We start from the raw sequence: 24862 nt of genomic DNA on the forward strand, positions 1-24862 counted from the left end.
GCTGCCTCGCCTCGAACTTCCTCCACAGCAAACATCAAACCGCAGCGCGCGGCTGCGAGCAGGAACCGAGCTGCAGCCATGGCAGAGGGCAAGAGTGGGGGAGCCGGGCTCTTCGCTAAGCAGGTCCAGAAACGGTTCAGCCGGGCGCAGGAGAAGGTACGGCGCGACGCCCGCCCGCGACGCCCAGCCCCCAAAATCCCTTATTTTATTTCACTCTTGGATTTTCTTGCTGGTGCAGCACCGAGGGGTCGGCACGACGGGCACATCTTGGCACCCATGGGTGCTCAGAGGGTGGGAATTTGGGCGCTTCTGGGTCAACGTCGTGGTTGCTCCAAGCCTTTGGGCTTGACAGCATCTCCCCAAAGTCCCCTGAGCTGCTGTGGCAGCCGCTGGGTTCCCTAAAAGCGGGATTTTTCCACCCAAAATGCCTTCCGCAAGTTATGGGGGGACAGTGTGTAGATGGCATGGGGTCCCAGGGGCTGGCTGGAGGTGACAGTCCCCAGCGGGACCCAGCGTGGGGATGGTCCCAGGAACGCCAGTGCAGCCCGCACTGGCCGCGCAGGAAGCAAGGGGGAAGGGCGCCGGAAGCGGGCAGAAACGGGGCAATTCTCGGCTGTTTTGGGGTGGTTTGGGGCCATCTCTTTCCCTTTCTGTCCCAAAAAAAGCAGGTGGCGACTCCCACCTCGGGGGCGATGCAAAGCCCCCACCGCCACCAAACCCATGAGCTCCTGGGCTCCTGGGCTGCGGCTCGGTGCTAAATTCAGCTCCGCTGCGGCCGTATCAGCCCGGGCCAGGCTGCGGCTGCTTCCCTGGGGGGGTCAACATCTTCCTGGACACCCCAACGCTCCCCCCCGCACCGCCCCAGCCTCGCCGCGCTCCTGCGATGGTGGGTCCGGAAGGAGCCTTCGGCCCGGAGACCATCCTCATCCTCGGCACGGTGTCCCCGCTGCCTGGCGAGGCAGCACCCAGGGTTTCGCCCGCACCCGTAATCACACGTGTGGATATTTTGGGGTGTATAGGGGTGCACCCATAGAGTTTTATAGGGTGGGGCGATGGGTTAGCGCCCAATAATTCACCGTTTTCCCCTAAAATATAGAAGTGCGGAGGGATGCACCGAAATTTTGCATTCCCCATCCAAAGCCCTGCTCAGCGTCGGCTCCGCCGATCCTCAGCGTCCCCACGCGAGGGGCTTCCTGCGGGGCCGAGCCCGCTCCCCGCCCGAGGCAGAGCCCGGGGGGCAGCGCCGAGCGCGGGGCCGAAGGCTTTTCCCCCGTCTCCATCTCTTTCCACCCCAGGTTTTGCAGAAATTGGGGAAAACGGTGGAAACCAAAGACGAGCAGTTCGAGCAAAGCGCCTACAACTTCCAGCTGCAGCAGGTCGCGCCGGGGAGCGGGGAAAGGGGGGGACGGGGACACCCCTACACCAGCCCTTGGCCCCGCTGCCTCCCAGGGTCCCTCCGTCCCCGCGGGCTCGTGGCAGTCACCGCGGGCCCCCCGGACGTCGCTGACCCCCTCGCCGCGCTGCTTTGCAGAACGAAGGAAACAAACTCTACAAAGACCTGAAGGGTTTCCTGGGCGCGGTGAAAGGTGCGGCCCCTCCGCCCCCGTAAATCACCGGGGAGAGCCCCGTGGGCACCGCGGAGGAGCTGGGAGGGGGCTGGGCATCGCTGTGGTTGCTCACCCGGGATAATGAATAATGATAAATAAGTAATAATAAATATTGACAAATATTGATAAATAATGATAAATAATTAATAATAAATAATGATAAATATTTATAAATAAAGATAAATAATAATAAATAATGATAAATAATTAATAAATATTGATAAATATTGATAAATAATGACAAATAATGATAAACAATGATGAATAATTATAAACAATTATAAAAAATAAATAATTAATGATGCACAATGATAAATTATTATAAACAATGATAAATAATAAATAAATAATGATAAACAATGATAAATAATCATAAATAATGATAAATAATTAACAATAAATAATGATAAATAATGATAAACAATGATAAATAATAAATAAATAATGATAAATAATGTTAAATAATAAATAAATAATGATAAATAATGATAAATAATGATAAATAATAATAAATAACGATAAATAATTAATAAAGAATAATGATAAACAATGATAAATAAGAAACAAATAATGATAACTAATGATAAATAATAATAAATAATAATAAATAATAATAAATTATCTACTTGCATCGCCCGCCCGGGCTGCAGTGATGCACGAGAGCTCCCGGAAGGTGGCTGAAACGCTGCAGGAGATTTACAGCGCCGACTGGGACGGTCACGAGGAGCTGAAAGCCATCGCAGCTGTGAGCCCCTCGACGTGCCCCCCCCCCGTCCCCAAGGGTCCCCTCCGAGCATCGGGGGGGGCGGCGGGCCAGGCCGGGGGGGGTCCCTGGGGATGCAGCCCAGCACGTACGGCTGGAGAGGAGCTGGGGGGGGGAAGCTGGGCGTTAGACCCCCTTCCCCCCCTTTTTCCACCCCGTAGAGCAACGATCTCCTGTGGGACGACTACGAGGCGAAGCTGGGCGACCAAGCCGTGCGGCTGATGGAGAACTACCTGGCTCAGTTCGGGGACTTTAAGGTACCCCCCGTGCGCGGTGTCGGGGGGACGGGGGTCCGGATCCCGGCTCACCTTGCCCCCCCGTGCAGGAGCGCATCGCCAAGCGGGGCCGTAAGCTGGTGGACTACGACAGCGCCCGGCATCATCTGGAAGCTCTGCAAAGCGCCAAGAAAAAGGACGAGGCAAAAATCGCCAAGGTCGAGCCTCCCGGGGGACCCCCACCCGGTGCAGCCCCCATGCCCCAGCCATGCCAGCAAAGCCACGGCCCCCCCTTCCCTCCCCACAGGCCGAGGAGGAGTTTAATAAAGCCCAAGCGGTGTTTGAAGACCTGAACAGGGACCTTCGGGAGGAGCTGCCGGTTCTGTATGGCAGGTACCAGGGGCTGGGGGACATCGTGGGGCTGGGGGACATCATAGGGCTGAAGGACATTAAAGGGGCTGAAGAACACTGTGGGGCTGGGGGACGTTAGAGGGGCTGGGGGACATCACGGGGCTGGGTAGCATCATGGGGGTCAGGGGCATTAAAGGGGCTGCGGGACATTGCAGGGGCTCAGGGTGTGACAGGGCTGGGGGACATCACAGGGCTGGGGGGCATCGTGGGGCTCGGGGACATTAGAGGGGCTGGAGAACATCATGGGGCTAGGGGACATCATGGGGCTGGGGGATTGTCATGGAGCTGGAGGACATGAAAGGGCTGAGGGACATCGTGGGACTGGGGGACATCACAGGGCTGAGGGGCATCATGGGGCCTGGGGACATTAAAGGGGCCGGAGGGCATCAAAGGGGCTGAAAAACATCATGGGGCTGGGGGTCGTCATGGAGCTGGAAGACATGAAAGGGCTGAGGGACATCGTGGGACTGAGGGACACCTTGGGACTGGGGGACATCACGGGGCTGAGGGACATCATGGAGCTCAGGGTCATTAAAGGGGCTGTGGGACATTGCAGGGGCTCAGGGTGTCACAGGGCTGGGAGACATCACAGGGCTGGGGACATCGTGGGGCTCGGGGACATTAGAGGGGCTGGAGAACATCATGGGGCTGAGGGTCACCATGGGGCTGGAGGACATTAAAGGGGCTGGGGAACATTAAAGGGGCTGAAAAACATCATGGGGCTGGGGGACATCATGGGGCTGGGGGATTGTCATGGAGCTGGAGGACATGAAAGGGCTGAGGGACATCGTGGGACTGGGGGACATCATGGGGCTGGGGGACATCACAGGGCTGAGGGACATGATGGGGCTCGGGGGCGTTAAAGGGGCTGCAGGACATTGCAGGAGCTCAGGGTGTCACAGAGCTGGGGGGCATCGTGGGGCTCAGGGACATTAAAGAGGCTGAAGAACATCATGGGGCTTGGGGACATCATGGGGCTGGGGGTCACCATGGGGCTGGAGGACATTAAAGGGGCTGGGGGGCATCACGGGGCTGGGAGTCATCATGGAGCTGGAGAACATTAAAGGGTTGAGGGACATCGTGAGGCTGGGGGACATCATAGGGCTGGGGGACATCACAGGGCTGAGGGACATCACGGGGCTGGGGCGCATTAAAGGTACTGAGGGACATCATGGGGTTGGGGGACATCACAGGGCTGGGGGACACTGCGGGGCTGGGGGACATTGTAGGGCTGAGGGACGTCATGGTGCCAGAGGAGGTTAAAGGGGCTGGGGGACATCACAGGGCTGAGGGACATCACAGGGCTGAGGGACACTGTGGGGCTGGGGCAGGCACCAGATCGTGCCCAGCAGCCTCTGGCCTCCACAGCCCCCCAGTTTGCAAGGGGGGAGGTGAAGGCAGCCCCTTCCCCAACCCCATGGGTCCCCTGGGAAAAGCAGCACCTGAGCACGAGGTCCCCAGAATCCGGTCGCGGAGCCCCGGGACGTGGGCTGGGCGCGGGCGCCGGCGGCTGGGTGCCGTTTGCCCCCGCGGCGGGGAAGAAGCGGGGTTTTGTCCCAAAAGGCCGCGGCGGTGACGCAGCGGAGGTCCCGAGGGACGTCACCCACGGGTGGCTGTGACAGCCCGGAGCTGCCAGCACCATCGCTGGCCCTCGGGACAAGCGTCCAGGCTGGCTTTGTCCTCACCCCGAGGGTTTATTCGCCGTTCCCCACCTCCACGGGGACCCCGGAGGATGGGTGCTCGCCGGCTGGGTGCTCAGCACCCCAAACCTCCGCGGGAAACCCCTTGACCCCCCCACCTCCCGCCGTGTTTTCCCTCCCGCAGCCGCGTCGCCTGCTATGTGACCATCTTCCAGAACATCTCCAACCTCCGGGACGTCTTCTACAAGGAGATGAGCAAGGTGTGGGGCAAGGTGGCACCCCAAGGAACCTCTCCCCTCACCCCCCTCCCCAGTCTCGTGGCCATCCCCAGGTCCTCCGGCTACGCCAGTGCCAGCTGCCCACCTCGAATCCTTGCTGCTCTTCGTTTAATTTACTAATTGCGAGCAGCTCGTGGTGCTGGGGGGTGATGGGTGGCACCGGGGGGGGGCCCCCTCTGATGCCCCCCTGTTTCCCCTCCCCCAACCCCGACCTCCTCGCAGCTCAACCGCGACCTCTACGAGGTGATGAGCAAACTGGACAAGCAGCACTCCAGCAAAGTCTTCATCATCAAAGGCGTCCCCAGGTGAACGAGCGGGCAAGCTCCGGTGGGGTGCGGGGCTTCAAGCGGCCAAATCCCCCCCCCACCCCGCACCCACCCCAAAAACCATAGGGGTGATGTAGCCCCCCGATCCTGTGCTCCTTGGGATGGGCGAGCGTCTCCGACGCCGGGTTGAGGGCGCTTCGGACGTGCTGGGTTAATTAATTTGGGTCATTTGCCGCTGGATGGGGAAGCGAATGCTGGCGGTGACACCACGGTGCCGTGCGTCCCCAAGGATGGTGCTCGTGGGACGCGCCGGAGAGGGGCTTTGACCTCCTCTGTCCTCCCCCCACGCAGCAACCGGCGCTCGCTGGTCATCTCCTCGCCCGTGAGCCCCCCGGCCATGTTCCCCTGCCCGGGGAAGGCGCCGGACTGGCAGCCCGCGGCGGAAGCGGAGGCGACGGCGGGGTCCCCCGGGACGGGCAGCGGTGCCGCCGACGCCGTCTCCAACGGGGAGCTGGGTGCCGCCATCCCCGGCCCCCCACCAGCTTCGCCCGCCAGCGGCGGGTCCCTGTCGGAGACGGCGTCGGTCTCCAGCGAGGAGGCCCTGGAGCCTGGCCCCGAAGCTCCGTCCCATGAGCAGGGGACATCGGTGGCACCCGCGGAGCCGGGCACCAGCACCCCCGGGCTCGCCGAAAGCCGGGGTGTGGAGCCGGCGGGGGCTGCCGGCGGGGAGCAGGCAGGGGCCGAGGGCATCGCCACCTCCCTGGCGTCCCTGATTTTATCCGAGGCGATCGCCCAGGCTGCCGGCGCTGCGCCGTCGGAGCCGGGTAAAGCCCAGGCTGGGCCGGCGGCGAGCGAAGCTGCGGCTGTCGCAGGGGACCCCCATCAGCCGGACGCCACGGCCACTAACACTGAGGGTCGGGTGCGTGCCGGGGAGCCACTGTCCCCAGCGCCACCGTCCCCAACCCCACCGTCCCCAACCCCACCGTCCCCAGCCCCCCGCGATGCCCCCGGTCCCGCGGCGCTGCCGGCGGCGTGGCCGTCCCCGTGCCAGCACGCCGGAGCCGCGGGCAACCCCGGCGACTCCGAGGAGAGCGTGGAGGAGGTGGACGTCGAGCCAAAGGCAGCCAAAACTCAGGTGAGCAGGTTCTGGCGCCGGGAGGGTGTGTGGCATGGCGGGCATCGCGTCCGCGCCCCACGATGGCATGGGGATGCCCGGCTTGCTCGGAGACCCAGCCCATGCTGGGGGGCATCTGGCGGGATGCGGGGACACGGGGCGGGGGACAGATCCAGCCCGGCGCGATGCTCCTCTGCCGGCAGACGGGGCCGGACCCGGCCCTCGACGCGGCGTCAAGCGGCCGCACTGGGGACAGCGGTTCCTCCTCCTCCGGCTCCGCGACCGAGGTTGGTGCGGCGACGCCGCGGGGGCAGACGCCGACCTGTCCCCTCCCCCACCGGTCCTTCTCGGGTCCGATTTAATCGAATTACGAGGTCTCCGTCCCGCGCGGCTCAGCGCCGCATCTGTGTCTCTCCCAGGAGCAAGGCTGTCCCGGGACGCCGGAGCAGGACAAGGGCCGGGACACAAGCGAGGACCCTCCCCCAGCAGCAACATCCCCCCAGGACCCCACCGAAACCCTCACCTCCCTGTGAGCCTGGCACCCGGCACGGGAAAATGGCGTTTCGTTGTGCCATGGGCAGATTTTATTTCCCTGTAGCCGTCACACGCTTTCCCCCTCCCATCCCATCTGAAATAAAGGCAGAAAAGGCGGTGAGAGGGCGGCGAAGGTGCCGGTGAGGTGGGCGAGGGCCAAATCTCGGTCCCGCAGCAGCCCATCACCGGGATGGGGGGGTCACCGCCAGCGCCGGGGGGTCCCCGCCTGCGCGTTTCCGATGGCCGGAGCCGGGTGCGGGAGGGATTTGTCGCCCTGTTCTGCCCCGGCGCCCAGCGCCGCTGCCTCGGCGCCTTGCGGTGACTCAGGAAAAAGGCACCGAGCCGGTTGAGCCGGCTCCTGGAAAATGTGCTACCACGCGAGAAAAAAACCACCCCAAAAAACCCAACATACCCCCCGATTTTACCCCCTCCGGTGCTGTAAAACCCCCCGGTATTAAAGCAACACCCCGCCGGCCATCGCCGCCCCGGCACAAGAGCCGGCGTCGCCGCCCCGATGCCCGGCGATGGGCTGGTCCCCGGCGAGCGAGGGGTTAACGGCGGACGCATTGCTGGGTTTTTTATCACCATTGCAGCCAAACTGGAAAGGTGAGGCAGGAAAAGGGCAACGCCTCGGCCGGGGCGAGACTCGGAGCCGCCGCACATGGTGCCGGCAGCCGCTCGCCCCGGCACGGCGGGCGCAGGTGAGAGCTGAGGGGTGGGGGATGGGGCTTCTGGGGTGACCCCCCCCTCTGAAAATCCGCCGTTTTCCGGGAGGTTTGGGGGGGTTCGGCTGCAGCGGGGACGTGGGTTTGCGTGGGGAGGCGACGGAGTCGTGGCACGAGGGACGCCGAACGCGGCTGGTTTGGGGGAGAAGCCGACACGTCGGCTCTCGGCCGGGGGTTTTCCAGTTGGATTTCAGGTGAGCGGGAAGGGAAAGGGGCTGATCCTGCCCCGGCAAGAGGCGGAAAGCCGAAAACCCGGCGGGGACGCTGAGTGGGGCGCGGGGCAGAGCGAAACGCCGCTGCCGGGGGACCTGTCCCGGGGTGACGGAGGAGAATCGGGGGCGAGCGGGCGGCGGTGACGATTGGCTCATCCCGTCCTCCATCCGCCGGGAACGGGACTGGGAACGGGGGGCTGCGCAGGCACCGCCGAGCATCCCCGACGGCAAGCCGCGCTCGGCGGAGATTTTCGGGAGCGGAGCCGCAGGGCGGGGAGGGTTTCGCTGTGGGAACGGCTCTTGAGCAACTTGACCCGAGAGCAAGAATGAGGAAGATTCTGGGGTTGTTTTTCTTTTTTACAACCCCTGCGTCGCTGTAAAAAGCACGTGGAGATCCGTACGGATCCAGCGCGCTGGGGAAGTGAGTCACCCCCCGTCACCCCCCTGCGCCAGCCCCCGGCACGGCCGCTGCGGACGCCGGAGGCTCCGACAGCGTGGCGGCTGGAGCCCGGCCCGCCAAGGTAACCCCCGCGGCTTCCCGTGCCGTGGAGCGCGGGGCTCCTTCCCGGGTGGGTTTGGCGAGTCCCTTCCCGTGATCCCAAAGTGGGAGCGGCGAGGGGGTGTCCCGGCGGAGCATCCCTCCCCGGGGAGGCAATGCAGGGAGCTTCGCTTTCCGGACCACTGATATTTTCAGGCTGAAGCAAATCTTTTCCCCCAGCTAAAATTTGGTTTAAATCCTTGGTGAGTCCCAGCACCCCGTTTTGCAGATACTGTGGGCACGAACCTGGTTTGCATATCCCACTGGGAATGCCGAACGCTTCCCAAGAAGCCCTCTCCCCGGGGCAGCCGCCTCCCACCAGCCCCCTTGCCACCGAGCAGCGCCTTTTCCTCTTTTCCCTTAAATCCCAACTTTATGTTTTGGGGGAAATTCTACCCATTTATTGCTCCGAAGCCACCCAAGCAGCGGCTGCTGCCCCGTGGGAAGGTTGCGACTGGCTTCGGAAATGGGGTGCAGCTCCCCAACGCCCACACGTCGCTGCCGGAGAAGCCCGACGAGCTTTAAAGCAAAGCCGGGTTTAATGCAAAGCGGGGTTTAAATCAAAGCTGGGTTTATCCCAAAACCAGTCTTAATGGAAGCTGGGTTTAGTGCAAAACCTGGTTTAATGGAAGCTGGGTTTAATGCAAAACTGGGTTTAAATTAAAGCTGGGTTTAAATCAAAGCAGGGTTTAAATCAAAGCTGGGTTTATCCCAAAACCGGTCTTAATGGAAGCTGGGTTTAATGCAAAACTGGGTTTAAATTAAAGCTGGGTTTAAATCAAAGCAGGGTTTAAAGCAAAGCAGGGTTTAAATCAAAACTGGGTTTAAAGCAAAACTGGGTTTAATGCAGAGCTGGATTTAATGCAGAGCTGGATTTAATGCAGAGCTGGGTTTAAGGAGTCGCTGGCTGGTGCCAGCCCGAGCTCGAGCCCGGAGGGAAGTCGTCGTGCATGGGGCAGCTGCCGGAGACTCGGGGTCCCAGTCCCCAGCCGGTGGGAGCGGGGCTGGCGCCGCCCGCCCATCCCCGCGCGCTGCTGGGAAGGGGGAAACCTCTGCTCCCCAGTACCCGTGACGCCCGAGCGTTCGCGCTCCGGTAGCACCCGAAAGCAAAACGTCGTCAGCGAGGTTTCGCAAACGCCCGACAGCGCTGTGAGTCACGAGGGCACGGTGGGGCGAGCGGGGCAGGGCCAGATCCCCAGAAATCCATCCCGCTTTTCGCAATCCGGGAAACTCATCCCCGCTTTCCAAAATCCGGGAAACTCATCCCCGCTTTCCAAAATCTGGGAAATTCATCCCGTGTTTTCAAAATCCGGGAGGCGGCCGGCGCAGGGTTAGCGTCGCCCCGTCCTTGGGAGCTGCACGCTGCCGGCACGGCTGCGCTGCCAGCTCCCCGCTCCTGGCCCGCGGCCACGCTCCCGCCGTTCAATTTCCTCTCTTTTCTAAAAAAAAAAAATAAATAAATTAAATTTTAATTGCTCCTGACATCTAGCGGCACGTCTCCGCCGAGCCGCTGAGTCACTTGCGCCCGAGCGCCGGAGCCATTGCAGAAGGGATTTTTTTGGGGGGGCGGGGGGGGTGACAAAGGTTGTCCCCCCACCACGGGCAGAGCCGGCGAGGTCGGCTCAGCGGCTGCTGCTCCGGCTGCTTTCTGGAGGCGAAAGGTCCCGGCTGCGGCGTCAACCCGGGGACGCTGATGGGAGGATTCGCAAGGATTTACGGGCAATCTGAAGCTCTCGAAGTTCGAGGGCGGATCGCGGAGCCGGCGGCTGGTTTCTCGCTGCCGCCTGGAGCTTCGCCACCTCGCCACGAGCCTGGCGCGGCCCAGCCCGCTCCTCGCCATCGCCCCGGATAAATCCTTCGCTTCGATCGGCACCGCGGCGGGGCCCGGCGGGGTGTCACGTGTGAATTTATCGCTCCTATTCCTCTTTTTCTGGTAGTTCTGAAGGACGCCAGCCCTGCGCCTGGGAGCAGCCGATGCGATGGAAGGAGATCAGCCCCCTCTGACTGCAGGTGAGCGCCCCGGCTTCGTGCCAAAAAATCCTCGGTGAAACCCGTGTGCCCCGTCCGGCTAAGCTGGGACGAGAGGACGAGAGGCAACGGCCTCAGGTTGCGTCAGGGGAGGTTTAAATTGGATACCAGGAAAAATTTCTTCACTGAAAGAGTTGTGAAGCCTTGGACCAGGCTGCCCAGGGCAGTGGGGGAGTCCCCGTCCTTGGAGGGGTTCAAACGCCGTGTGGACGTGGCCCTTGGGGACACGGTTTGGCAGGCGTGGGGGTGTTGGGGGGACAGTTGGCCTTGATGATCTCAGAGGGCTTTTCCAACCTCCACGATTCTGTGATTCCGTGACTCTATGATGGCTGCGTCCGCACAGGCTGCGCCCTCACCTCCAATGCCCCCCAGACCCCGGCACCATCACCACGCCGCTCAGCCACCAAAATATCCCAGAAGGGGCAAATGCCGAGAACGGGGATAGAAAAGGTCCAGGAGAGACCTTAGCCAACCAATTTGCGGGGATAATACTGGAAATTCCCTGGGGTTTGGCACGACCCATAGCCCTGGCACTGGCAAGGTCTCTGCTTGTCACCCCGAACAGGTCCTAAGGGATGAATGGGCTCAAGTTGTGTCAGGGGAGGTTTAGATTGGATGTTAGGAAAAATTTATTTACTGCAAGAGTTGCGAAGCCTTGGCCCAGGCTGCCCAGGGCAGTGGGGGAGTCCCCAGCCCCGGAGGGGTTCAAAAAACCTGTAGATGTGGCACTGCAGGAGACACAGGCACGGTGGGGTTGGGTTGACGGTTGGACTCGATGATCTGAGAGGTCTTTTCCAACCTTAATGAGTCCACGATTCCATGATTCTATAAGCCCGGCTCAGAGCTGGGTTTGGACCAGCCTTGCTCACCTTCTCCTCTCTCCCTTCCCGATCCTCAACGAAGAAGAGCTGACAACCCCCTTTGAGAAGGCGGCTCACACCCCACCTCTCCATGAGGCCGCCAACACCGCGGTCATCGCAGGTAGGGGCTCTCCTCGCCAGATCCGCCCCGTTTACCCGCTCGGTACCGACCACTCGGGACTAAACCCAGCTCCTCTCCCTGCCTTCTCCATGGCAGTTGTCATCACCCTGGTGTTCCTCACCCTGCTGACGGTCCTGGTGGTGATCATCATCTACCTGTACAGAAACAAAGGCAGCTACCTCACCTACGAGCAGCCGGCGGCGGAGACCGACACGGCGGTGCAGATGGAGGACGCTCCATCCAAAGAGAAAGCAGAATATTTTATCTAAGCCACGGGGGTCCAGCGCACACCTCTCCACCGCGCTCAGCGCCGAGCCGCCTAAAACCCCCGGAGCTGGGCATCTACAAGCTGCTTTTCTTCCTCCCCCCTTAATTTATTAAGCCAACCACGGAAGGAAAAATAAATCGGTGGGTGTCCGAGCCTTCGCTGAGCCCTTCGGCTCGGCGGAGGGGAGCGGGCACGGCCGGGCTCCAGCTGCCCGCACCCCCCGGTCTCCTCCCTTCGGCGCTTTCGACTACAGCCCAGTGACAACCGCCCCGAGAGTCGCCGTGGTTTTCTTTTCCCCGGTCTCACGGAACAATTTGGTTATTCTGCCGCTGAATTCAGGGGCAGGTAATTAGCCACGGGCTAATTCGGACGCCGAGGTTACGCGTGCATGGAAAATCAGCTTACGCCACGTTACAGAGAGCCCCACTGTAGGCGGCGAAGGCGGGGAAGCGCGTCCCCGCACCGAGAGCGCCCGACCTCGCAGGGCTCGGGGGAATCGGCCGCGAGCGGGTTTGCTCCGTCCGCAGCGCCGGCGTCGGCCCCGGCACGGAGGCTCGGGCAGGCAGAGAGACGCGTTCCCCTCCACACAGAGCCGGGGCGAGGAGCGGCTCCCGACTCCCCTCCGCTCCCTTCTCGAGGGCGGTTCCTCCTTTAAACCAAACCCCCCCAAAAAAACCCCCCCGAACCCCAAAGGAGGAAGTCCACAAAACAGCAGCAGAGAGGAAATAAGTGAAGAAACCCTCAGGCTTGCGATGGGCAGGAGCCGAGGGGTTTTATTTGAGGTCTAACGCAAATCTGCTACTTGATTCAAATTTTCAAAATAGTCTTTATTCTGCTTTTTTTTTTTTTTTTAGTATAAAAAAATCCACCAGTTAAGTGCACCACAGGGTGTACAGAGAGAGACGCGATGCGGAACTTCCATAACAGTCAGTCGTACGGTTCGACACAACAGGTACAAGACACAGATTTCGATTAAACTGAAACCTCCGGATAAAATATATCGGAATCTGATATTTTTCTTCAGAAAACAAAACCAAAAGAAAAGAAAACCAGAACAATGAGGATCCCTGAAATATTCTTCTTCATCCTACTAAGACTTCATCACACCCGAGCCACTTTTAAAGTACGCGGCCGTACAACACCCCATTAACCGAGCTAATTGGTGTGCTGACTGAGTCGCCGCACACCCTTGGGCGGTCGGTACCCGGCCTCTCCGTCTGAACAACAGCCCCAAAGCGTTGTGGTGTCGGGACACCAGGCTGAGTTTAAAAATAAAATCAAAAATGAAGAAGTTTGTTTGCTTATGAAGCGCCATTCTAAAAGCCGAGATAGCATCGAATGAAATGTTCAAACATGAGCTGCGTCGTGTTTCTGGCCCCAAAGCGCGGCTTCGATTAGATCTAATGTGCAAAGGAATCCAAGGTTACTTGGAGTGTATAAAAAAAAAAACCAACCCCAAAATCCCACGACAGGCGCCGGCTGCGCCCCTTCCCGGAGGAAAAACGCCGGGTGTGAGCACGGAGCGCTTCGAAGGAGCCGCTCCAGCGCGAGGTCGGGAAGAAGGAAGCGCCAGGGTGCCCTCCCCGCTGCCGGGAAGCCAAGTTTCCCTCGCTTTTCCCCCCCGGTGCCTTCGCTGGGGAAACGCTGTGGGGGGGTTTGCGGCGCTGGGACCACGGAGGGAAGGCGAAACCGAACCCGCTCCCTCCCAATCAGCCAGGCAGCCAATTAATAAAAGCTCAGCGCCGCGGTATTAAACGAAAGGAAGAGGCGGGGCTGCCGAGCTCCCACTCATTTGGCGAATTAATCCCCCGTCCCCGTCCGATAAATCGTTAACGGGGTTTCTCGTTTCGCTCGCCAGCGCCCGCGGGAAGACACCTCACCGCCGTGCGTCTGATCTGCGACTTCAGGTTAATTAGGGACGAAAGCAGTTACATGGTGAGAAGTGCTGACAGTATGTGATGTCTTTCCCTACGCAAACGTAGCCCCCCCCTCCTCCCCCCTCGCCCCCCCTCCTTCACCAGATAGTGTAGCCGCCGTCTGAGCCTCCCAGGAAGAAGCTGCCCTTCCGTTGCGTCACCAAGACGTTGGCTCCCTGCATCACGGCCAGCTGGGCGGCGTTGGGGGGACAGCCGGGAGGGGGGGGCTGCAAGACACGGAAAGGCGAAGGAGAGAGGGTTACCCGAGGTCCGTGCCAGGACGGCGGGAGTCTTGTTCAACTTCTTCACCAATGACCTGGGTGAAGAGCTAGAGCGGACCTGCAGCAGGTCTGCTGCTGGCACAAAGCTGGGAGGAGGGGTGGACACCCCGGCAGGCTGTGCTGGATCCAGCGAGCCCTGGCCAGGCTGGAGAGCTGGGCAGAGAGGAACCTGGTGAGGTTCAACCAGGGCAAGGGCAGGGTCCTGCCCCTGGGGAGGAACAGCCCCAGGCACCAGCACAGGCTGGGGCGGCCCTGCTGGAGAGCAGCTCTGCGGAGAGGGACTGGGAGTGCTGGGGGACGACAGGGTGACCATGAGCCAGCAGCGTGCCCTGGGTGCCAAGAAGGGCAGTGGGATCCTGGGGTGCATGAGGAGGAGTGTGGGCAGCAGGGCGAGGGAGGTTCTCCTCTCCCTCTGCTCTGCCCTGGGGAGGCCCCATCTGCAGTGCTGGGTCCAGTGCTGGGCTCCCCAGTTCAAGAAAGGTGAGGAGCTACTGGAGAGAGGCCAGAGGAGGGCTGTGAGGATGAGGAGGGGACTGGAGCATCTCTGCTACGAGGAGAGGCTGAGGGAGCTGGGCTTGTTCAGCCTGGAGAAGAGAAGGCTGAGAGAGGACCTTCGAAATGCCTCTAAATATCTGCAGGGTGGGGGTCAGGAGGATGGGGCCAGACTCTTTCCAGTGGTGCCCAGCGACAGGACAAGGGGCAACGGGCACAAAGTGGAGCAGAGGAAGCTCCAGCTGAACATGAGGAAGAACTTCTTCCCTCTGAGGGTGACGGAGCCCTGGCCCAGGCTGCCCGGGGAGGCTGTGGAGTCTCCTTCTCTGGAGATATTCCAGCCCCGCCTGGCCGCGGTGCTGTGCAGCCTGCTCTGGGTGACCCTGCTTGGGCAGGGGGTTGGGTGGGGGATCCCCAGGGGTCCCTTCCAACCCCGACCATTCCGTGATTCTGTGAGATTCTGTGAGCCGGCACGAAGCCGCCGTGGGCCGCGGGGAGCCGGGAACCTCCCAGGCCACGTGCCCGGCGCTTGCCACCGAGTGACAGAGTCCAGGAGCTGACGCTTGCCTCCTCGTCCACGCCCCTGCCTCCTGTTTTCAGAGCCGGGAGGGCTGAACTTGCCCGCACAGAGGAACCTCCGAGCCGTGGAACGAGAACTTCACGTGGCTGTGAGCCACGGGTGGGAAGTCCAGGGGGAGCGGGAACCTCCCAGAGCTCCACCACAGCACGGGAAGAGGCCAAGCCCGCGTTTGGGGCTGGGCAACGCCGGGTCGCCGAGCAGCCCTGCTGCCCTGCCTGCCCCCGACGCGCGTCACACCACGGCCCGCAGGCCAAACCCGCGCCAGCGCCGGCCACGCAACGGTTGTGCCGCGAGCCAGAGCCACCCGCCAGCCCACGCGGCTGCAGAGCCGAGCAGACCCTGCGCAGCCAAGGAGCCTGCTCCGCTCCCAGACGATGGATCGGGTCAGAAAGGTGTTTTTTGCAGAAAACAAAATGCCACTCTTCTCCCCCGTCCCTGGACCCCAACGCTGCCGCCCGCGCGGGTCTGAGGGTACTTACGGGGATGCTGGCGGTGCCACCAGCCCCAAACCTCGCGCCAGCGTCGAAGCCACCTTCAACGAGGACCGTCGAGCCCGGCGGATAAAGCGGCCCCACGGGGTAATAGGCCACGGGGACCGAGGAGCCGATGGGACCCACGGCCACCGACTGGGCCACCGGCAGGAAGACGGAAGCGCCCGGATACGCCGCAGACATGGTGGGGACGGTGGCAGCTCCCAGAGGCACGAAGCTGGGCCGGTAAAGCTGGGGAAAAAACCAAACAAAACAGTGCTAATGAGTTTAGAGCAAATGAGTTTCGAGGCTCGTTAGCCCTGACACGGGGTCGTGCCCTCGGGCACCGCACCAGCCCCGACCTGGCTCCCACCCTCCCACCGCGCCCGGGAATCCCCCGCCCCGAGCGGCCGCTCTCCAGGACAGTGGGAGGACGTCTGGGGACAGTTTTCCCCCACTCCAACTGTTGATGTGTTTTACGGCTCCTGGAGAGCTAAATTTTGGGGTTGGACGAGATGATCCAGAGGTCCCTTCCAAGCCCTACGATTCCATGACACGGTTCTGTGAAATCCATCACCTTTAGCCAAGGGGAAGCCTTGAAGAACGTTTGCACTTCGAGCTGGCGATTCAGATCTCAGATCCTGCTTGCCCAGCCTGATCTCCCTCCGTGACCAGGTGACCCGCCCCGTGGGTGAGGGAAAGGCTGTGGATGTCATCTACCTGGACTAAAGTAAGGCCGTTGACACTGTCTCCCACAGCATCCTCCTGGAGAAGCTGGCTGCCCGTGGTTTGGATGGGTGCGCTCTGCGCTGGGTGAAGAACCGGCGGGATGGCCGAGCGCAGAGAGTGGTGGTGAACGGAGTTAAATCCGGCTGGTGGCCGGTCACAAGTGATGTTCTCCAGGGCTCAGTGTTGGGGCCGGCCTTGTGTAACATCTTTATCAATGATCTGGGTGAGGGGATTGAGTGCTCCCTTAGTGAGTTTGCAGATGACACCAAGCAGGGCGGGACTGTCGATCTGCTCGAGGGTGGAAGGCTCTGCAGAGGGATCTGGACAGCCTGGATCGATGGGCTGAGGCCAACTGTATGAGGTACAGCAAGGCCAAGTGCCAGGTCCTGCACTTTGGTCACAACAACCCCATGCAACACTGCAGGCTTGGGGCAGAGTGGCTGGGAAGGTGCCCGGTGGAAAAGGACCTGGGGGTGCTGGTCCACAGCCGGCTGACCAGGAGCCAGCAGTGTGGCCGGGTGGCCAAGAAGGCCAACGGCAGCCTGGCCGGTATCAGGAACCGTGTGGCCAGCAGGAGCAGGGCAGGGATCGGGCCCCTGCGCTCGGCACTGCTGAGGCCGCACCTCGACTCCTGTGTTCAGCTTTGGGGCCGTCACTACAAGAAGGTGCCCAGCGACAGGACAAGGGGCAACGGGCACAAACTGGAGCAGAGGAAGCTCCAGCTGAACCCGAGGAAGAACTTCTTCCATCTGAGGGTGACGGAGCCCTGGCCCAGGCTGCCCAGGGAGGCTGTGGAGTCTCCTTCTCTGGAGATATTCCAGCCCCGCCTGGCCGCGGTGCTGTGCCCCCTGCTCTGGGTGACCCTGCTTGGGCAGGGGGTTGGGTGGGGGATCCCCAGGGGTCCCTGCCAACCCCGACCATGCTGGGATTCTGTGATTCTGTGCTGGAGCACGTCCAGAGAAGGGCAGCGAGGCTGGGGAAGGGTCTGGAGAAGAAGTCTTCCGAGGAGCGGCTGAGGGAGCTGGGGCTGTTCAGCCTGGAGAAGAGGAGGCTGAGGGGAGACCTTCTCGCTCTCCACAGCTGCCTGACAGGAGTTTGTGGTGCGGTGGGGGTTGGTCTCTCCTCCCAGGTAACCAGCGACAGGGCGAGGGGCAACGGCCTCAGGTCATGTCAGGGGAGGTTCAGACTGGACACCAGGAAGCGTTTCCTCACTGCAGGAGTTGTGAAGCCTTGGCCCAGGCTGCCCAGGGCAGGGTGGAGTCCCCACCCCTGGAGGGCTTCAAACACCGTGTGGACGTGGCCCTTGGGGACACGGTTCGGCAGCCGTGGGGGTGCTGGGGGGACGGTTGGGCTGGGTGATCTCTAAGGTCTTCTCCAACCTCCGTGACCCCGATCCACCGATGCGATCACCCGCCGCCACCCAAGCGACAACAAAACCTCCCGCTGCCCCGTTTTTTCGAAGAGATTTATATCCCCCCCCCCCGCCCCCCGAAGCGAAGCGGCCCCGCGAGCGGCCCCCCCGCCTACCTCGGAGAACGCCGGCGGCGCCTCGCTGTAGGGCGGCGGCTGCGGCAGGGCCAGCGGCTGCGGGAAGACGGCCGGGCCGGCGGGCGACGCGACGGGGTAGGACGGCGGGCTGGGGTACGGTCCTGCGGGCAGAGGGGCCGTCAGCGGGGCCGGGGGCCGGCCGCGACGCGGACGAGCTGCGGCTGACGAGCTGTTCCTCGGGGAGAGCGCCCGGTCTTAATTAGCACGGGGGGGGGGGGGGGGGGGGGGGAGAAGGGAGGATCGGCCGCGGGCACGATTTATTTGCGGAATCGTTGGGGCGATCGACTCGGCCCACGGCAAGCGAGAGGTAAAATCCGTCCTGCGGCGGAATGGGGAGCGGCGGGAGGGCCGCAAGGGGGAAATAATGATAATAATTGTAATAATAATTGTAATAATAACAGTAATAATAATTGTAATAATAATAGTAATAATAGCAATAATAGCAATAATAATAGTAATAATAATAGCAATAATAATAGCAATAATAACAGCAATAATAATAGTAATAATAGTAATAATAATAATAACAATAACAATAATAACAACAAACCTATTAATAACAAAAAACCTAATAATAATAGTCCTATTAATAACAACAATCCTATTAATATCAATAAACCTATTCATAATAATAGATCTAATAATAATAATAAACTTCATAATAATAAACCTATTTATAATAACAAATTAATAATAAACCTATTATTAATAATAATATACCTATTAATAATCATCCTAATAACAATAATAGCCTCACAGTACACCTGGTAGCAATAAACCAAACAATTCCGGGTCGCCCGGGCTGGAAAATTCTGAAATTGAAACCAAAACGAAGCCGAGCCGCCGCCGCCCCCGCCGGGGCCTTCTGCGGTTTGGGGGGGCAAAGGGGCCCCCCCCCCAAGGTGGAGCCCCCCGTGGGTGCCCCCAGGCCGGTTCCCCCCCAGGCTGGGGCTTTCGGGGGGTCCCAGCCCCCTCGGCTGACCCTGACGGTGTCCCCTGGGGAGGCCCCCCCGGCCCAGCACCCCTCAAATATAACGGGGGTTCCGCCCCCCCCCCCCCCCCCCCCGCGGAACGAAGTGGTCTCGTCCCTCCCCCCCTTACGTCACCCAGGGGGTCCCCGGTGTCACCACGGGCACCCCCCCCCGTGGTGCAGACCCCCCACCGGCCCCCCACTGCTTCACCCGTGGGGGGGGGGGGGCCCTTCTTACATCACCAAGGGGGGGTCTCCCGCACCCTGCCAGAAAATGGGGTCCCTTCTGACGTCACCGGGGGATCCCCTACGTCAGCGGGGGGGGCTCTTCCCCCCCAATCTAATGGGATCCCCCTTGCGTCACGCGGGGGGGGTCTCTCCCGCTCCAGCTCCCCCCGACTCCTACTGGGGTCCCCCTTACGTCATCCGGGGGATCCCCTACGTCACCCGGAGGGGGTCTCCGCCGCCTCAGCTCGCTCTCCCCCCATAGAATGGAGACCCCTTACGTCATGCCTGGGTGCTCCCCCACGTCAGCAGCCCCCCCTGCGTCACCGGGTGGTCTTCCCCCCTCCCCCCCCCGGCACTCGCAGGGTTAAGGCCGGGCCGAGGCGCGCGGCGCCATGGCGACCAGCGCTCCCGCCCCCCTGCCCCACTCCCATTGGCCGCCCGCCCCCCAGCCCCGCTCCCATTGGTCGCCGGGCGCCCGCGCGGCCCCGGCCCGCTCGCGCGGTCACGCGCTGCGGCGCCGCCCTTAAAGGCGCCGCGTCCCGGGGCGGCGCGGCCCGGTGGGGCGGGCGGGGGGGCCGGGGGGAGGGGGCTTGGCTGCCGGTGGTCGCGGGGGGCGGGGGGGTCGCGGCCCGGTCCTTGCCTTTGCCGTTCATGGCGGCGCCTCCCGCTCTGCCCGCGCCGCGCGCGCTTCCTCCTCCGTGTCACCGCGGCGCTGCGGGGGGGTGGGGGGGGCGGGGGGGGGGTGAGGAGGGCAGGGGGCGGGGCGCCGGGGCGGGGGGGGGGAGGAGGAAGCCGGCGCCGTGCGCATGCGCGCTCCCTGGCGTCACCGCGCCCGGGGGCGGGGCCGCGCGCTCTTAAAGGGACCGCAGAATGGGGAGGGGGGTGGGCTCAATCCCCAGGGCCTAGTGGGGAGGGGAGCGGGGGGATCTCCAGGGCCTGAGTCAGGGTGGGGGGCCGGTAGGCTCTGGGGCTGAGGTGGGGGGGGGGGGCCTAAGCAAGGCCTGGGGGGAGCCCTAGGTAGGCCCCGGCATTGAGGGGACCCCTCAGCAGGGTCTGGGGGGGCCTAGAGTGGATGGAGGGGGGTCCCCAGGCAGGAGCGGGAGGAGGCAGGGCCTGGGGGTGAGGGGGGGAGCCCTAAGCTGGGCCTAGGGGGGGCATAGACAGGGCCTGGAGTAGCAGGGAAGGCCCAGGGGTGAGGGGGCTGTGAGCAGGGCCTGGGGGGGGGGGGGTCCCAGGCAGGGCCTGGGTGGGTCCCTGGGGTGAGGGGGCCTCTAAGTAGGGCAGGGAGGGGAATGGGGCTCCCAGGCTGAGCCTAGAGTAGTGGCTGGACCTGAGAGGGGCCCCTGGGCAGGGCCTAAGGGGAGGGAGGGGGGCCTGGGGGGTGGGGTGTCCCCACACAGTCCCCAGTGCTCGGGGGGGGGGGGTCTATCGAGGCCCATAGGTGAGGTGGGGCTCCCCCAGCATGGCCCGGGTGCAACATGGGGTGCCCCAGCAGGACCCAGCCTTGCCGGGGCCTGGGACAGCACTGGAGAAACTGGTGGGCGAGGGAGCCCCTGGCTCTCTCCCTGCTTCCTCCTGAACTGCGCCCAGCGAGAGAACCCGCCGCTGAGCTCATGCATAAAAGATCAAGGGAAGTGGTTGGTAACCTCCAAATATTGTGAAGCTTAATTAAGTCTTAAGGGCTGTGGGAAGTGTCAGCAGGCGGAGCTGCTCCTTAGCGCGGTGACTGCGCTCACAGTCGGTGGCTGCAGCCCGAGCTCCAGGTTGTGTTGGTTCTTCTAATCCCTGTCCTTGGGGTTGTTGTCACAAGGCCCGAGGCCTTTCCTGGAGACCCCGTTTTCTGCCTCCCTGTGGCAGGGAGCCCCTGGAGACCCCGCTGTGGGGGGCAGCGTCCGAGGGAGCCCCTGGAGACCCCGCTGTGGGGGGCAGCGTCCGAGGGAGCCCCTGGAGACCCCGCTGTGGGGGGCAGCGTCCGAGGGAGCCCCTGGAGACCCCGCTGTGGGGGGCAGCGTCCGAGGGAGCCCCTGGAGACCCCGCTGTGGGGGGCAGCGTCCGAGGGAGCCCCTGGAGACCCCGCTATGGGGGGCAGCGTCCGAGGGAGCCCCTGGAGACCCCGCTGTGGGGGGCAGCGTCCGAGGGAGCCCCTGGAGACCCCGCTGTGGGGGGCAGCGTCTGAGGGAGCCCCTGGAGACCCCGCTGTGGGGGGCAATGTCCTGCCATGGGTCCCGCTGGCTTCAGCGAGGGCTCCCCCAGCACCCGTGGGGTGCGTACGGAGCAGGCTCCTCTCGGAGGTGACCGTGGTCTCCGCTTCTTGCCGTAAGTGTGGCTAAAGCTGCCGAGAAGCCGAAGCTGCGGTCAGGCGCGTGCGTTTCTCCGGCTCCCTCTGCCCTCCTGTTCCCCGTCATCCAGCAGCAGCCCAGGAGGGAGCTCAGCAGATTCCTGGAAATAAAACCCCTCGGATTCAACCCCTCTTTCGCCCGGTGTTTAGGGCCGCGTTTGCAGCCCCTGCTCTTAATACCAGCCCTGGCATCCAGCTCTGCTTCGAAACAGCGCTGGGTTAAAGGCGGAGAGCGAGGTTCCTCGTGATAACCTTTGGGTTTGGGGGGAGTTTAGGGGCCTAAATACTGATGTAAAAATCTGTTGCAAAAATCTGTTGCAGGTGCCGCCCGCTGAAGAGCGATGCACCAGCAGGAGGTGCGGTCGGAGGCGTGGAGAAGGTATGATGCCATCTCGTAGTTCTGTCTGTAAAGTCTTCCTTGTTGAAAAAAATAACGTACAGGGGTGGCTATGAACGGACCACAGTAAAGATACCCCCTGAAAGTATAAAAATCCCCCTTTTTCTGTATTTTAATAAACTTTCTGGCTGTGTTTTGGCCAGAGTTTGAGGGCGCAGCTCTCTTTCTCAAGCTCATTTGCGGGCATCTCGATCAACAACATCATTGTTCTCGTCCCTATTTAAGTGAACTTCTCATGAATAATGTAGCGGCTGCCTGATGAATATGCACGTTGGCTGGTGTGCCTGGGAGGGCTTCATCCATAATTCATGTCTAGAAAACGTTCTTCACCTTGCAACTGCACGGGAGCTGTAAAAAAAGAAAATATTAAAATATTTACCCTTTAAAGTGGGAGAGAAGACGGCTTGAGGTCTGCCCCGGGGAAGCGGGGAGTGAGGTGGGCTGTAGTTAAGTGTGGTGAAAGTAACCGAAGGGGAGAGCTGCTCCAGGGAGGGGACGGCGACTGCGGAGGGGCCGAGCGCGGCCGTCTTCCCAAACCCGACCCTGCGAAGCCCCGGAGCTCGCCAGAACTGCGCAGGGTTCGACCTGTTCAGCAGCTCCTGGCTTCAGACCCTGATTTACTCTAACAAACGCGCCTTTTTCCACTCTCCTGTTACCATTAGGCAGAAAATTTCCTTACAAAGGAGAAGTGGAAACGCTCTGCGAGGTGGGAGAGGCGAGGAGAAAGCGTTTCCGTTCAGTAGAGCCAAGCTCTTCTGAAGGCACCTGCCTTCAAACTCCTTGGGATTGTTTTTATTTGTATTTTTATCGCTGATTACCTTCTTTAAGGGCCTCTTGGGACTCCTGAGAGGGGAAAAAAACCCCTTCCAGTAAACATCAAAAGCCCTGAAAAATCACCTCGTGGGTCTTCTTGCGCCGTGTGTGTGCAGCCCTGAAATGGAAACCTGGGAAAGTCGAGGCAGCTTCTGGCTGCCTGGCCGCGCGCCAGCGGACTTCGCTTCCCACGCCGGGCGCCGCTGGAAGGCGGAGGGGACGCTCTGCGAAGAACCGGGCGCGTGATCGCCGCCGACGCGCCGGACACCGGCGCGTCCATGGCCGCGTCGGCGTTTTGGGGCGAGCAGAGGGCCCGCGCTGAAAGTCCTTGTTTACACAGCGCGGGGTTACTTCACCCTGAGTAGAAGCGGAGCGGGCGGGGGTGATACCCCTTGTTTGCTACCTGAAGTAGCGAAAATGAAGCGGTAGCAAAAATAAAGTAGCGGTAAAAGTTCAGCTGGTATGGGTGGCCTTGCGAGCAGATGCGCGTTTGTGGAGCTTTACTCGAGTGAGTAGTCGGAGGCAGGATGTACTGTGAGCAGCGAGCGCCCTATGGGTGTAGGGCTATAATTAATTAAAAAAATAACGAAGAAGCAGTTGTTAATTACTGGATGGTGTCTTCCACCTAGGGAAAACGCTCTCCTTCCTTCTCCCACCGCTGAAATCGAGGGGGTTCTGTGCTTGGCTTTGCCAGGACCGGATTTCACCCAGAAATCCCCTGGAAATTTGGAGTTTTGAGGGGTGAAGCTCGGCGGAGGCCGGATCTCGCGCAGCACCCGCGAGCCTGCGCTAAACCCTGCCGCGGTCTTTACAAAGCACACGCTGAAGCTCAGGGTTGGGGAAGTTTGTTCCTCAACCGGAGTCGCTTTGCACCTTGGGAGCCGAAATAAAGCCCTGGCTCACGCTTTTTTCCTGCACTTTTCAGCCGTGGAAGTTCTTGGAGCAGCTGGAATGAGGTGGTTTGGGGCATACGCGTTCCTTGCAGGGCCGGAAACCTTTCCGCGGCGAATCAGGAGCCGCAGGGTGAGGTGCAAACCCTCCCCTGTCCCGGTGCTGCGCCTGGTTAGAGCAGCCCGGTCGGCGAAAGAAGCGCGGACAAGAGCGCTGCGGTGCTCCCGAACTCCGAGCGAAATTCCCGAGCGATTTTCCCGAACGACAAAAAAAAGCTTCTCGGCACTCGTAAAATCAATTCCCCTTGAAGAAAAATTAAAAATGCACCGTGCACCCGTTTCCCCACACGCGTTATAGGAACCAGTATGCCAATGTATGTAAATGAGCCTGAAATTCAACTAGAGGGAAGTATTTAAATATTCATAATCACAGCGTATGCAAACCAGGCTCTCGGCAGAATCGCGCTGCAGTCTCAAACAGCAGCTGCACGCGGGCGAAGATGCTGCCACGTATCTAATTTGATTATTAATGAAAAAGTGGTCAGCGCTGGCTGCGGGTTCGTTAATATTCCTGCCTCGGCGTTAACCTCTTCCGGACGTTAAGCGCTCGCTTAATTCCCGCTGAATCTGAGCGTCGGCGGCAGCAGCGGGCGCTACGCGGCGCTCAATGTCATCATATTAAGCCGGGACGAAGAGGCTAGGCCAGTGTAAGCGACGTGAACTCCCGAAAGCTTCCTGCGGGCGCGGGAGAGGACGTGGGACGGGTTCAGCCGCGGAAGAACCGCGCGGGGTATTCGCGCTTTTTTAACGAGGCTGCCTCTTAGGTCCGTGCTAACGCTGCTACTCGCTCCCGGCCGATGGGAAGAGCGCGGTGGGAGCGGGTGGGGAGCGTCTTGTGATGAGCTCCAAAAGAGGTGTGTTAGGAAGGAAGGATTTCAGTTAATCCAGCGGCTTTTTCTGCAGGGAAAGACGGATGGTGCGGTTCTTTCCAGCGAGTAGGGACGGGAAAGAGGTAAAAATAATTTGGCTTCATCAAGCCGTGCTTGTTTGTGAGAGGTGCCAATAACTGAGATGTGTTGGAGGTTTTGTCCTTTTTTTTCTTTGTTTTTTTCCTCCTTTTTTCCTGCCAGGAGATAAGAAGGAAGTTACAATTTTAAAATTGTAAAAGATACAGAATGCAAGATAATAATATACTCTGCTTCTTTTCTTTTCAATGATTCCAAACAAGCTATAATTGGTCCAGAAGCTGGCTTGCAAAGCCGCAGAATTGCACCTGCACTTCTAACGAGCTTTGCAATTACCGAAATAGTTTTCCTCCTTCTTTTAATTACGTAGTGACGAGGATAAAGTCGCACCTGAGCTCCCTTTGTGGCGCTGCTTTCCTCGCTCCTTGGCGGCGTTTCACCTGGCAGCTTGGCACTGGGCAGCCGCTCGCTCACCCTTCCACAGAACAGCGAGGAGAAAACGAGCAAAAGGGGAAACTCGTAGGCTGAGATAAAGCTGATTTAATATGACAACAAATTAAATACTACTACTAGTAATAAGAACAATTATAATAATGAATATGCAAACCAAATTATATACGATACAGTTTTTCTCACCACCCGATGACTGATTTGGAGCGGACCCG

At 60.8% G+C, this 24862-nt stretch overlaps 3 protein-coding genes across 7 annotated transcripts; 2 read left to right on the forward strand and 1 right to left on the reverse strand.

Annotated features, from left to right (window-relative positions):
- The first annotated feature begins 53 nt into the window (after positions 1-53).
- Positions 54-6911, forward strand: BIN2 (bridging integrator 2). 2 transcript variants are annotated; one of them, XM_075445782.1, is made up of 12 exons: positions 54-156; positions 1296-1376; positions 1532-1586; positions 2258-2352; positions 2532-2627; positions 2696-2803; positions 2893-2978; positions 4821-4896; positions 5137-5219; positions 5532-6315; positions 6498-6581; positions 6714-6911. In XM_075445782.1, exons 1-12 carry the CDS (start codon positions 79-81, stop codon positions 6825-6827), a joined length of 1740 nt encoding a protein of 579 aa, XP_075301897.1. In that variant the 5' UTR covers positions 54-78; the 3' UTR covers positions 6828-6911. The 2 variants fall into 2 exon arrangements, with proteins under 2 accessions (XP_075301897.1, XP_075301898.1); XM_075445783.1 differs by lacking the exon at positions 6498-6581.
- Positions 6912-8215: 1304 nt separating this feature from the next.
- Positions 8216-12319, forward strand: SMAGP (small cell adhesion glycoprotein). 3 transcript variants are annotated; one of them, XM_075445767.1, is made up of 4 exons: positions 8216-8286; positions 10241-10313; positions 11235-11312; positions 11409-12319. In XM_075445767.1, exons 2-4 carry the CDS (start codon positions 10283-10285, stop codon positions 11579-11581), a joined length of 282 nt encoding a protein of 93 aa, XP_075301882.1. In that variant the 5' UTR covers positions 8216-8286; positions 10241-10282; the 3' UTR covers positions 11582-12319. The 3 variants fall into 3 exon arrangements, with proteins under 3 accessions (XP_075301882.1, XP_009941232.2, XP_075301881.1); XM_009942930.2 differs by lacking the exon at positions 8216-8286 and having other exon boundaries at positions 10108-10313; positions 11238-11312; XM_075445766.1 differs by lacking the exons at positions 8216-8286; positions 10241-10313 and having other exon boundaries at positions 10543-11312.
- DAZAP2 (DAZ associated protein 2) lies at positions 12307-19525 on the reverse strand. Of its 2 annotated transcripts, XM_075445765.1 has the most exons (5): positions 19435-19525; positions 17576-17697; positions 15329-15571; positions 13599-13723; positions 12307-12980 (listed from the first exon to the last, which is right to left on the reverse strand). In XM_075445765.1, coding segments are annotated over exons 1-5 (504 nt in total). In that variant the 5' UTR covers positions 19448-19525; the 3' UTR covers positions 12307-12979. The 2 variants fall into 2 exon arrangements, with proteins under 2 accessions (XP_075301880.1, XP_075301879.1); XM_075445764.1 differs by having other exon boundaries at positions 12307-13723.
- Positions 19526-24862: the final 5337 nt, after the last annotated feature.

Source organism: Opisthocomus hoazin, chromosome 32 (genome assembly GCF_030867145.1).
Source record: "Opisthocomus hoazin isolate bOpiHoa1 chromosome 32, bOpiHoa1.hap1, whole genome shotgun sequence".
NCBI lineage: Eukaryota > Metazoa > Chordata > Aves > Opisthocomiformes > Opisthocomidae > Opisthocomus > Opisthocomus hoazin.

What these genes read in the sequence shown, in the direction of transcription:
- DAZAP2 (XM_075445764.1), bottom strand. An exon ending in CGCCGCCGGCGTTCTCCGAG is followed by an intron (nt 15,572 to 17,575) that starts GTAGGCGGGGGG and finishes TTTTTTCCCCAG; the next exon opens with CTTTACCGGCCCAGCTTCGT. An exon ending in GTGGCACCGCCAGCATCCCC is followed by an intron (nt 13,724 to 15,328) that starts GTAAGTACCCTC and finishes CGTGTCTTGCAG; the next exon opens with CCCCCCCCTCCCGGCTGTCC.
- BIN2 (XM_075445782.1), top strand. Translation starts at nt 79, where the DNA reads ATGGCAGAGGGCAAGAGTGGGGGAGCCGGGCTCTTCGCTAAGCAGGTC. An exon ending in TTTCCTGGGCGCGGTGAAAG is followed by an intron (nt 1,587 to 2,257) that starts GTGCGGCCCCTC and finishes CCCGGGCTGCAG; the next exon opens with TGATGCACGAGAGCTCCCGG. An exon ending in CCTCCGGCTCCGCGACCGAG is followed by an intron (nt 6,582 to 6,713) that starts GTTGGTGCGGCG and finishes TGTCTCTCCCAG; the next exon opens with GAGCAAGGCTGTCCCGGGAC.
- SMAGP (XM_075445766.1), top strand. Translation starts at nt 11,135, where the DNA reads ATGAGTCCACGATTCCATGATTCTATAAGCCCGGCTCAGAGCTGGGTT. An exon ending in CAACACCGCGGTCATCGCAG is followed by an intron (nt 11,313 to 11,408) that starts GTAGGGGCTCTC and finishes TCTCCATGGCAG; the next exon opens with TTGTCATCACCCTGGTGTTC.